Below are 12,638 nucleotides of genomic sequence, written 5' to 3'. Positions count from 1 at the left end.
ACTTTCCTCACCAACCCTTTGAGTCCCAAAACGCGACTTATAGCGCTGCCTTCCACGCCGTCCCGCAAAGACTATTGCCGTTGCATCCACTTATTTTTTTTCTCAGTCCTGCAATATTGCGATGCGAGACTTACGCGCGACCTTGAGTTTATTACCAATCTGCTTGAATTCTAACTTACTTTTTCTCAGTTTTGCGCCATCGCGATCTGAGAGAGCAATCAAGGAAGCCTGCGACTTTGGCCTTGCCCGCTTCAATCACTTTGGCAGGCCAGCATTCCTCGCCAGTCTCAGGCCTTGCAATTTTGGCCTGCCCGCGACTGCACTCGCTCCATCAAAAGGCGTTCTCGGCGAGTTCTCAACGGAATTTCACCATTTTTGTTGGAGGTGGGAGGGACGGAGTGGTGGTATGCGGGGATGTCGAGCCGATGAGAAGCCGGTGGAAGCGGGAGTGGGATGCGCAGGGAGGAGGAGCTGATCGGGGAGGTGGACGCGACGCGTAGTAGATTCATGTAACTCTTGGCAAAAAAAGGTATATAACTAGAGCACTCGCGCGAGCCTTAGCGAGCTGCGAGCCTTTGCGATGGGTGAGCAAGCAGCGTTGAGGTGAAGCAACGGATTCATTCCAATGGTATCTAGGACAAATGCAGTACATGGTCGGGTGCGTGTTGAACGTGGCGCAAACTCTAAGCTCTCACCCGCTCTCCCAACAAAAGCTTTGACCTGGCACCGTCTTAGCACAGCCCATGAAAAATGAGAACTAACCTGGCAGTCGCTCTGCAGAGGAATTTGGACCTTGGAAATACCCCTGGGTACATTTCGCCATATCTGCTGCTGATCGCCACACTCCAGTTGGATGTCTCCCCCTTCGTGAGCAGAAAAACTGCCCAAACAGCATCTTGCGTCATTTCACGATTATGTGGTGGTCCGACGGGGTCTGGAGTTTCAGCCATCGCAGGAAAGAGTCGAGCCCAAAGAAATATACGGTCTTGCGAAATAGTGTACGTCCCAGTTTTGAATGCGTTGATATAGAAAGCAAACAGATCAAGCCAGGGTGTATGGTCGTAGCCCGTTGTCCACTCTTCTGAACCGGGTTGCGACTCTGACGACAGGAGAGGTCCGATGTAGTGCGATTCGCCAAAGTCATTCCAGGTGATGGCTTGCACAATATCGACTTGTTGACGGTGTTCTATCAGTTGCTCCCAGCGTTTCGTAAGCATCCACTCGTCCATGTAGTAGATCATGTTCTTGTTCAACGTTGCTGACGAGTAGTGTGCGAACATCCAAGGAGAAACACCGGCCATGTAGGTGCGACCGCCAAGATCGTTGATCCAATTCGAGTCTGAGTGGAACGAGATGTTGGAACGCCCGACAGGCCAAGCTGAATTCCACTGAAAAATGTAAGCCGCCATACAACGAGTTTTTAAACCCCTACATTGAACCCTCCGTCCATCGCTGCCAGGTCATGTGGAAACCCGCCATCTTGCGCAAAAAACGACGGCACGAAATGAATCATCCTCCGAGATCTGCTCAAAGCATACTTCCAGCCATCGACGACACTTGCATGACCGAATGTGCAGTCTTGCCCAGAGAAAGTTGATAGAAGAGGCTTGCCGTCATACAGTTGATATTGAGGATCGTCGAAGAACTGGCTGATAGCGTCCATAAAGCCGGCGTCGTCTTGGGTGTTGCAGGGTATCGAGTTCATATCGAGCGAGATGAAGAGGTTGAAGTTCTCATGGCGACCCGCCGCTTCAAAGGCGCGTTTCAGCTGACCAATTTGCCACGCGTCGTTGCCAATGTTGAGCGCAAAGGCGTCAAATCCAGTGTTGTCGGCACGTTGAATGTCTGTAACGATAAGGCCAACATTGTTTGAAATCAATGTTCGTACGGGTCTCCCAGTCATCTACTCGGTATCTATTGGTATTTCCCACCATGTAGTGTGCAACCACGAGTTTAGAGGATGTTGGCGAGGTCGGCGGCGAGTCTGTAGGCGAATCGGGCGGCGAGTCTGACGGCGAGTCTGAGTTATCGATAACGGAGAACAAATCACCAATGGGTGAACCCAACACCATCGGCGAGAATAGGTATAGCAAAGGAAGGACTAGGTTGAGCATCATGATGTGGTGGTGCGGCACAGAGAGAAGGTTGGTGACACGGTCACGACGCGCAGGCAACACATGTTGCTGCGCAGCGCGATCGCGCGTGTCCTCGCTCCGCCGCACTCCCCCTTCCAAAATCCTGTTACCATCTCATCCGCCAACGGCTGGCTGGCTTGGCACTTAGCAAGGCAACTTAACGACTACATAACCAACTCGGGTCAGAGTCAGAGATGGCATTAGGTGCGACAGTCCGATTCGCCCTCTGAGACCACCCACATTGTAGGATTGCGCTGGCCGGAGCTAAAAGTAACCGCGGGCAGCAATATTATGCTAAACTGAACAGGTAAACTTTATCTATGTCTGTTGAATCCACTTACTTGATTGAAGGCAGAGTTTGGGCCAACAGATTTTGCAAGCTCTTCTCCCATTCGTTGCAACCAGCCGATTCACCGTGAAGCTTGAGCTTTGCGAAGAACACCCCAGGAGCGCGACTACAACGCAGACTTGCCCTGCAGGGCCGCGGCCAACGGGTACTTCCAACAATAAGCTAGTATTCACGTCCGTACTCGCTGCAAAACTTGAAGGTCAGCGCGTGAAACGAGTTTTTGATACTGACTTACTTACTGTTTTGTGTCAAAGGGCCTCTACTTGCGAGCTCATTCGCGTTTGCCGCCTCTTGTCCGCCAACCCGCCGTTCTGCTGCGTTAGTACTCGCTCTCTCCAGTTTTGGGCGGCACACTCACTCAATCTCAAGCAGACTTGAGCTGATCCATACACTCGTGCGCGTAATCGTCTTTCGCGGACTGTGGAGAACGCGGGCATGCTGAAAGGAAGAAAACTGGAAGGTCAGTGAGCAGCTTTGGCATTAGACAAAACTCACCAAGTGTATAGATGAACATAAACACAAATGATGCACCATTGAAAACGACGAGTGATGAGGTGCGCGTTCTGCGCTAAAATCTCCACAAGTAGCTAACAACCCAGTTAGCGCAACACAAAATAACAACGTCAGCACGCACCAATGAAGCTAAGTATTGTAATTCGAAATCAATGAAGAACACCAGCAACGCACCTTACGGTGCGTATGGGCAGTCATCCGAGTAGCCAGATGCGAGCCGGGCTGGAGCACAAGGTTGCGCGGACAGCGCAAGTGTCGAAGCCAAGCACTAGAAGTCGTTGTAAGTAAGGCAAGTCAATGAAGAACATAGCGCACCTTTGAACGACGAGTAAGATGCCACAAGTGTTCGACTTCCGGCGGGCCGCTGGCTAATCCACAGCCACACTCACGCTTGTCAAGAACAACCACGTCCGCTGCTGCACCGTAACCACCACCGCCTCCTAGAGCCTGCTCTACTTAAGTTTCTCAACGACAGACGCCGGGCCGCCATTTCTGCGATGCGCAAGCTTTCTACCATCGACTTAGCCTTACATGCCCCGCAACCAACGAATGCGCCAGCAAACCGCGCAGACAAGGCCGCGCAAGTTATTGGCGGCCCACCGTCGCTGTCTTTTCGGGCCGACTTTCCGTGCTGGTAGCAAGTTACACAATCAACCACAACTTGCCGCTCAACGCATCCGTCCGGCCAATCACCTCATCCTTCTTGCTAATGCATCAACGACTGAAAAAAAGATTCAGCATCGCTTTCAACGTTCTAGACGGCAAACCCACCCAACATCAAGAAACTGTACCCAGCAACGGTCGACGACCAACAACGACAGCGATTCTAACGAGTCCGGGTGAGTTGTCGGCAGACTCGGGACATTTTGATACACTCACTTTCCGTTCCGCACTAGGCTGGTGGCCGACAGCAACAACGAGCGCGCCGAGCTTGTGCAAGCGGCCTCAACAACGGCAACCCAGTCGTTGTCGATTTGAACGACAGACCAAGAGCAACCGACAACCCGCCATCTCGGAGGCAAGCAATGACGCTATCGAACAGGCCAGCCAAATCAAGCATGTCACGACCTTGGCCTGCAGTTAATCCAACCCGGCTAACTCTCAACGTTAGAGGCAGAGTACGGACCATCTGTCAAGCTAGGTCAGTTGCTGCGCCAAAGCCGTCGACAGCAGACTCACAAAAATAGCCGGAATCGCTTGCTCTCCCTCCGGTCCAATCCAAACCGCCCTCAGTCTGTCACCACCTCCCTCCGATTCATCAACTTGCATCGATCGAACTCAAGACGACGACGCCGGCCCGTTTCTCTTCAGCACTAACAAGAGGGTTTGACGTTACTCTCAACGTTGAACAGCAAACTCACCAAATATAGTCTTGGATCAGCTCGCCCGTTTCAGCGCTCCAACCCAAACCATGTCAAGGTACTGCGGTATTCCCGTTAGTGCGTGAAAAGCCAAGCGGGCTCACGAATGCGGCCCGGCGTTGCCCCAAACCAGGTCCACAACGCAAAGACCGACATGTCGTCTGTGGCCCGCATCACATATCGCGTCAACATCAAGTCTGTGAGCAATCCGAGCGGCGTAGAGACAGCTTTAATGAAGGTCAGTGAGCAGATTCAACGTTGCTAACAGCCAAACTCACCAGCAAGTGACTATAGTCGACCATATCTCCCTCCGACAACCCGAACCGACTCAACTCCGTAATCTGATTTCGCCAAAGCTCTGCGTCAATAAGCCAAGCTGGTTCACTCGCGCTGCGCAAGTCTTGCTCACCACCACGTCCAACATCAAGTCCGCAAATCACGACTCTGGCAGTTACCCTGGGAAGCAACTCAAGTCAGTCAACGACCCCAATCCAACACTGAGTCCAACGTCCAACTCGTTGTTGGAGGCTGCTGGTGGTGTCGAATGCAAGATGACTACGACGACGTCGGGCGTGGGCTAGATAGAAATTGTCAGTATGTTGATGGCAACAAGAGAAAGTTCAAGACGCGAACGACGGCGAGCATGTCGACATTGAAGAGAGGTGGTGAGAGAAGGAGGGAAAGGGCGATGGGACTTGCCTAGACAAGTCCCAGGCTTTTATACCCACTGTAACGGCATGTTGAGAAGCGGAGCGCTGAAGAGATCAGCGGAGTTGACATTCGCCTAAGATACTTGATTTGAAGATTTCGGATATTGAGTGCCGAGGGCGTGTGAGATGGAATCAAGCAGTTGGGACTGGAGGAAGACTGTAGTATCTGTGTGTCCTGCACTTTTCCTGGCTCAAACTTCCCAAGTCTATGCTTGTATCCACACAAGTACAGAAAGCAAGTTTTCAGAATAAAGGTGCATCGAGCGCGGCGGAGCTGCGATGAAACACCTCCCACGCTGGATCATCCCTGTCGGCTGACGCTGATAGGGAGATCTGGCCAGCTCCGCCGCGCCTAAGGGTCGGAAAGTGAAATAGTGGATTTGAGGATATGAGCAATAACGCACAGTAGGAGACACCAGAGGGACAAATATTGGCCCGGGAGAGGCCTGGGGTGACATGTGACATGTCACTTAACCATTTGCAAGTCTATCGGCGCTTGCGATGTACTGCTGTTCTGTTATCAGTAGAATGTATCTTATAGTGTATCACGTCCACTCATGCGCAGAAATAAGTGCGATGAAGCTCTGGATAACATACAGTGGTGTTGAACATTATTTCCCACGCCTGTCTGTACTTGATCACGCAAGTTATGAGGGCAAAACTCAGAACATAATAAATTGCCTTATCGGTCAGGATGGAGAGCTGAATCAGCAACACGTCGCGACGCGTCCCGCAAGCCACAAAATGGTGGATCAAAGAAGGGGAAAGCGATGTTTGTGGAAACACAAGCATCTGTGGACTATGTTAGATTTCAAACCAAAACTACACAAAAGTGTGTTAAACGGACAAAATGACGATGGTCAAACTGTCTATCGGCAACCACCTAAGCCAAGATTCGTTTGAATCCTGGGTCCCACAGGTTTACATGTCTTCTGCCTAAGCGCGCCTAGACCCTGGGCTCTATGCCATTCCCGTTGTCGGCTCGCTCCATTCTCCGCACATCCGCCGCTCGCCTAATCCTCCGCCGACGCTCAAATCATTTCCAATGACTACCGGCATCCCTCGCCACTCGTCACATATCACCAGCCGACGTCGGAGTTTCCGTAAGTCATCACCGGCAACTCCGCGGTCACTCTTCGTGACCTTCCTATTTCTCTCTGTCCAACTCCACTACCATCCCGTGCTCGACACCTCGCACGTTGCCCACAGGTATGTCTTCTCTTACGCGCACTCTTCCCTGTTCTCATTTGTTGTTCCAGTGGCTTTAATTGCTTGTCTTCGACCATGGCCAACAGCATTGTGTTCACTTCACTTCACACGGTGAGCTCCCAAACACGCCTTTTCTTCATGCGTCTAATTGACATTTTTGCTTTTGACCTCAGTGCAGTGCTGGCGGCCAACGGACTCAAACGCGGCCACCAACAAGTAGACTCTCGGCTTCTTCCTGTGTCTGGTAGCGCAGCGCCCTGCTCGCAACTTGGCGCACCCTTGTCTAACCACCCACACAACTACACTCTGTCTACTTGACCCCTCATTTCCGCGCACACTTTAAACAGTTGACTCAACAGCACTGACATAGTATGTCTTTCTTTTTCTCCTTCATGTGTTGAGTTCTCATTGTTTTCCTGCAGCTCCTCGCTTGCGTCTACAAATTCTGCTGTTTGCTGGGCTTCAAGCGTGTGCTAGCAGCCAATGCCTCACATGCTAGAGCGGCGCGTGCTTATGTGACGCCAGGCCATAAGGTCAGTTTATGTTTTTTTGTCCGTGTTAGCCGTGGCACTGACAGAGACTTCCAGCAAGCCGTCTTCATGACGGGCTCCATCATCATTGTGCATGGTGGCGCGTGTGGCTTTTGCCAGCCCTTACAAACTTTTTTCTCGTTGACCAATTACCATTTGGGGCAGGATTTTGACATTAAATTAGATGTAAATAGGTGATTACGTAAGCAATTTCCCATCGTCATTTTGATTTCAAAAACTCACTTTTGTTAGACTTTTTGCCGCCGGAGGCGACACATAACCGCTTGGACTCAATGCTGCGGCTGCTGCCATTTGCAGCAAAATCCTACCGGGTATGATCAAAAAATCCCATTGTTGATGAACCATCAGCCTCGGAGGTTATGTCCCGCCTGATGCCGCGTTCCGGACCCGTTGCCGGGCTGCCGGCCGTCGATCCGATCAATGATCCGGATTTTCCGGTGATTTTGGCGTGCACTTTTGCGCTCAAAAAACACGTCAAAACAGCTCATTTTTTGCGGGATTTTGCTGCCGGAGGCAAACATACAGGTTGGCCTAACAAAGTTGCCGTTGGCAGCTATCTGCTGCCGACCCACTTCTTCATGTGTGTGGACTGTTTTGTTTCTTCATTCATCGCCTAACCATTCCCCCAAGACTTCCACTGTGCGGCCATCACCCGCTGGTAGTCTCCACCATCACCATCACTCTTTCCTTCTCCGCGCCGTCACCCCCATCCTTGTTGCTTCACGCCAGCCAGAACAATGGGCTAATTCTGGGTGTGGTGTACAAGATCAGTCACCAACACGACATACCTTGGCGGCGCTGCTGCTGGTCTGGCTTCCGGCAGGCCAATACCAGTCGTTACCGTGGCTGGCAAGAGGCCAACCCGACACCAAACTTTCCATCCGCCACATGCTATCAATCCGGCCTGCCCTACGTGTTCTCCCACAACGCTCTCATCTTACCCTGAAGCATTGCCCCGCCAGCGGGAGATCACGAGCAGTCCCGTTAGCTGCTGTGCAACCTTGCGACATCAGTGTCTCAGCGCTGCGATCCAGTCCCCGTGGCCTCCGACTTGTGTCCCGCCGCGCAACACAACAGTGCCGCCTTGTACGTGCCGGCCCAATATTATTTCATAGTGCCCTGCCACACTCGCGCAATTGCACGCAACTTCCCGCCGGCTACTCGGCACACAACCCCGCTCTTCTGCTGTGAATAATCAACCCTCTCGGTGCCGCGATGCCATCGTCACCGATTTTTTTTTTCTCAGTCCTGCAATATCGTGATCCGAGAGTGAGAAACACGCCGTCAGGCTTCCTGCCCGCCCTCACTTGGATTGTAGCTCAACACCATCCGAGTGACGACCACATTAGTCCGCTTCGTTGTCGTGCTTGTCGACCCACGCCAAACGCGTCTGGGTGCTCTTCAGCACCATGCTTCGGTTCCCGGGCCTCCCTTGACACAGTCTTACGCGCCATCCTCAACACTGGCGCTCTCCCACACGCCCTCATTGCCCCGCAACACGTTACTCATCGCCCAGCCGAGAAATCAGGAGCGGCTTGCTTGCCCAACCAACTCTTGCGATAGCGCTGCCATCCCCCATCCCCACTGCTCACGACTTTCCTCACCAACCCTTTGAGTCCCAAAACGCGACTTATAGCGCTGCCTTCCACGCCGTCCCGCAAAGACTATTGCCGTTGCATCCACTTATTTTTTTTCTCAGTCCTGCAATATTGCGATGCGAGACTTACGCGCGGACCTTGAGTTTATTACCAATCTGCTTGAATTCTAACTTACTTTTTCTCAGTTTTGCGCCATCGCGATCTGAGAGAGCAATCAAGGAAGCCTGCGACTTTGGCCTTGCCCGCTTCAATCACTTTGGCAGGCCAGCATTCCTCGCCAGTCTCAGGCCTTGCAATTTTGGCCTGCCCGCGACTGCACTCGCTCCATCAAAAGGCGTTCTCGGCGAGTTCTCAACGGAATTTCACCATTTTTGTTGGAGGTGGGAGGGACGGAGTGGTGGTATGCGGGGATGTCGAGCCGATGAGAAGCCGGTGGAAGCGGGAGTGGGATGCGCAGGGAGGAGGAGCTGATCGGGGAGGTGGACGCGACGCGTAGTAGATTCATGTAACTCTTGGCAAAAAAAGGTATATAACTAGAGCACTCGCGCGAGCCTTAGCGAGCTGCGAGCCTTTGCGATGGGTGAGCAAGCAGCGTTGAGGTGAAGCAACGGATTCATTCCAATGGTATCTAGGACAAATGCAGTACATGGTCGGGTGCGTGTTGAACGTGGCGCAAACTCTAAGCTCTCACCCGCTCTCCCAACAAAAGCTTTGACCTGGCACCGTCTTAGCACAGCCCATGAAAAATGAGAACTAACCTGGCAGTCGCTCTGCAGAGGAATTTGGACCTTGGAAATACCCCTGGGTACATTTCGCCATATCTGCTGCTGATCGCCACACTCCAGTTGGATGTCTCCCCGCTTCGTGAGCAGAAAAACTGCCCAAACAGCATCTTGCGTCATTTCACGATTATGTGGTGGTCCGACGGGGTCTGGAGTTTCAGCCATCGCAGGAAAGAGTCGAGCCCAAAGAAATATACGGTCTTGCGAAATAGTGTACGTCCCAGTTTTGAATGCGTTGATATAGAAAGCAAACAGATCAAGCCAGGGTGTATGGTCGTAGCCCGTTGTCCACTCTTCTGAACCGGGTTGCGACTCTGACGACAGGAGAGGTCCGATGTAGTGCGATTCGCCAAAGTCATTCCAGGTGATGGCTTGCACAATATCGACTTGTTGACGGTGTTCTATCAGTTGCTCCCAGCGTTTCGTAAGCATCCACTCGTCCATGTAGTAGATCATGTTCTTGTTCAACGTTGCTGACGAGTAGTGTGCGAACATCCAAGGAGAAACACCGGCCATGTAGGTGCGACCGCCAAGATCGTTGATCCAATTCGAGTCTGAGTGGAACGAGATGTTGGAACGCCCGACAGGCCAAGCTGAATTCCACTGAAAAATGTAAGCCGCCATACAACGAGTTTTTAAACCCCTACATTGAACCCTCCGTCCATCGCTGCCAGGTCATGTGGAAACCCGCCATCTTGCGCAAAAAACGACGGCACGAAATGAATCATCCTCCGAGATCTGCTCAAAGCATACTTCCAGCCATCGACGACACTTGCATGACCGAATGTGCAGTCTTGCCCAGAGAAAGTTGATAGAAGAGGCTTGCCGTCATACAGTTGATATTGAGGATCGTCGAAGAACTGGCTGATAGCGTCCATAAAGCCAGCGTCGTCTTGGGTGTTGCAGGGTATTGAGTTCATATCGAGCGAGATGAAGAGGTTGAAGTTCTCATGGCGACCCGCCGCTTCAAAGGCGCGTTTCAGCTGACCAACTTGCCACGCGTCGTTGCCAATGTTGAGCGCAAAGGCGTCAAATCCAGTGTTGTCGGCACGTTGAATGTCTGTAACAACAATGAAGAGCAACATTGTTTGAAATCAATGTTCGTACGGGTCTCCCAGTCATCTACTCGGTATCTGTTGGTATTTCCCACCATGTAGTGTGCAACCACGAGTTTAGAGGTTGTTGGCGAGGTCGGTGGCGAGTCTGTAGGCGAATCGGGCGGCGAGTTTGACGGCGAGTTTGACGGCGAGTCTGAGTTATCGATAACGGAGAACAAATCACCAATGGGTGAACCCAACACCATCGGCGAGAATAGGTATAGCAAAGGAAGGACTAGGTTGAGCATCATGATGTGGTGGTGCGGCACAGAGAGAAGGTTGGTGACACGGTCACGACCACATATCCTTACTGCAAGAGCGATGCTTGTCCGCCTAGTAGTCTGGCCTCCCTGCCTTTATCCGGCTCCTTCTCTTCTCGTCGTTCCTTGGAGATCCTATACATACGCTTTCAGACGCGCAGGCAACACCGAGTAGACATGTTGCTGAGCATGTGGATCTCAGAGAGTAAAAGGAGCTCGATCGACTAAGTCAAAGGGGTCTCTTGTCACCTTCCGCCCATGTCCAATTCATCGTCTTCCGAATCCCCGCATAAGCCATGGACCATCTGGCTCTGTGGGGACCTCGTTGACATTTCTCCTCCATATGACACTCCCATCTCCAAAACGCTTGATGCCCTCCGCTATCACATTCTATCCTCGCCCATTCTATTGGACATAACCGACTTGACCTTCGATGACCCTCAAAACCGCGCTTCTACCCCTTTCCGCGAGCGTCTATCGAAAGTATCACGCTGGTTAATGGACGACCCGCCGCCCATCGAATTCGGAGACACCGGAGAGGCCTACGCTAATGTGATTTGCCCAGACGGTAGTGCGATGAACGTTCTCGGGCCAGTCAACCAACAACATGAAGTCAAGTGCCGCGAACAACCCCGAATACGCGTGGCCAAACGGTTCTACGACGAATTTGCCAGACTAAACCAGGGTATCGTTATTCCTGGTTCCAGAGACCAGGCTTGCCTCAAGTATGAAGTCTTGCCCGACCAATTTCTGCTCCGTGCTGACTGTATGTTCTCCCCCCAGTGTATTGACTTTCACTGTGGCATGGACAATCCTTCACAAACTTGCGCATGCTGCTCGATCAATTATTGGTTGCTCCCCGTCTCCCGACAATGGAATGTATCGGCCAGTCACAGGTGCAGCGCTGCAAGAGCAGGTTGCCCACACTTCAGATAGATCCCTTGTGAGGCATGGAGAACATGGGTGGGCGCTTGAGCGGCGGACATGTGGCGAGACATGCCTTGTCTTCAACCATAATTTGATTACGCTTTCAACATTCGATGCACAACAAATTCTAGGCATAAGTGTTGAAGTCTTGGTGGGACAATTCCACTTTATTTCAGGTGCGTCATTTGGACTATGGCGTCGAACATGAGACTGAAATGTGAACCAGTAAATGATAAGGATGTGTTAGCAAAACTGGCCGCCATTGACTGGAAAGATATCGTGGCAACTGTGAAAGCGCAGCCTGCGTATTCAAACCTTTCCACGACATCCACCACGGTCCTCCGAAGCGCCCCGTTAACGCCACACGCATCGGTGATTGACCATCATTGGCAGTCTTCGACAACGGCGGAAGAGCAGATTTCTCCTTCCCCCGCGATGACAAACTTGAACGGAGAACCATCAGACGGGATAGACGGACTAGCAGGGCATTGGAAAGGCTTTGAACAGCGGTTCGGTGGTAAACGGTTGGCAAAGGTTTGTGAGGTGCGGATGTCGTAGCTATGATGTCGTATCTTTTTGGGGGGTGGCATGGTTTCAGCATCATCATCTGCAGCTGGGTTGAGTAATTATTCATACTAGTAGACAGTAGATTGTTCTCTCCAAAAATGATGAGGAATAAGACACTGACCTCGAGTGATCACGTGCTAGACGCGACGCTGAGTGCGACTCAACAAACCTAGACAATGCAGCAAGTGCAGGCACTACTTATCTTCCTCTGTGCTCAGGCTTTCGCAAGCCAAAACCACGAGGTTGCCCTTACTAGTACAGCTATTGAACTTGGGCAACAAATGAGTACTGGTATGCACATGGAATTTGATCGCATCATAAACATTGATCGATGTCACACATCTTATCACGCACCATTAAAAACTTGTTGGCGACTCTTCTCAACAACGGCTGCATGTTTCTCGAGGATCCTTTCAACTCTGGGATGCCCTTTATTCTTGCAGAAATACAACACTATGGCCGAGTGGTTAAGGCGACAGATTAGAATATTAACTCATCTGTTTCGGTTTCCGAGCGCAGGTTCAAATCCTGCTGGTGTCGCTTTTTCGTCACATTTAAATCAATTTTATTTATTTTTTG

The 12,638-nt window shown here is 51.6% G+C and overlaps 3 protein-coding genes across 3 annotated transcripts; 1 reads left to right on the top strand and 2 right to left on the bottom strand.

Moving 5' to 3' along the window:
• Nucleotides 1-683: 683 nt before the first annotated feature.
• MIND_01068600 (uncharacterized protein) lies at nt 684-2,117 on the bottom strand (the record flags this gene model as incomplete). Its single annotated transcript, XM_037367262.1, has 4 exons — nt 684-720; nt 763-1,388; nt 1,433-1,845; nt 1,889-2,117. 4 exons carry the CDS (start codon nt 2,115-2,117, stop codon nt 684-686), a joined length of 1,305 nt encoding a protein of 434 aa, XP_037216656.1.
• A 6,988-nt stretch (nt 2,118-9,105) lies between these two features.
• MIND_01068500 (uncharacterized protein) lies at nt 9,106-10,556 on the bottom strand (the record flags this gene model as incomplete). The annotated part of the gene is made up of 4 exons (XM_037367261.1): nt 9,106-9,135; nt 9,185-9,811; nt 9,856-10,268; nt 10,316-10,556. 4 exons carry the CDS (start codon nt 10,554-10,556, stop codon nt 9,106-9,108), a joined length of 1,311 nt encoding a protein of 436 aa, XP_037216655.1.
• A 267-nt stretch (nt 10,557-10,823) lies between these two features.
• On the top strand, nt 10,824-12,050 carry MIND_01068400 (uncharacterized protein; the record flags this gene model as incomplete). The annotated part of the gene is made up of 3 exons (XM_037367260.1): nt 10,824-11,290; nt 11,349-11,668; nt 11,719-12,050. 3 exons carry the CDS (start codon nt 10,824-10,826, stop codon nt 12,048-12,050), a joined length of 1,119 nt encoding a protein of 372 aa, XP_037216654.1.
• Between the last annotated feature and the right edge of the window lie 588 nt (nt 12,051-12,638).

The sequence above is a fragment of the Mycena indigotica genome (genome assembly GCF_014461135.1).
Source record: "Mycena indigotica strain 171206Taipei chromosome Unknown Mind.scaff0009, whole genome shotgun sequence".
NCBI classification, from domain to species: Eukaryota; Fungi; Basidiomycota; class Agaricomycetes; order Agaricales; family Mycenaceae; genus Mycena; species Mycena indigotica.
This window is presented reverse-complemented; position numbering and strand designations above follow the sequence as displayed.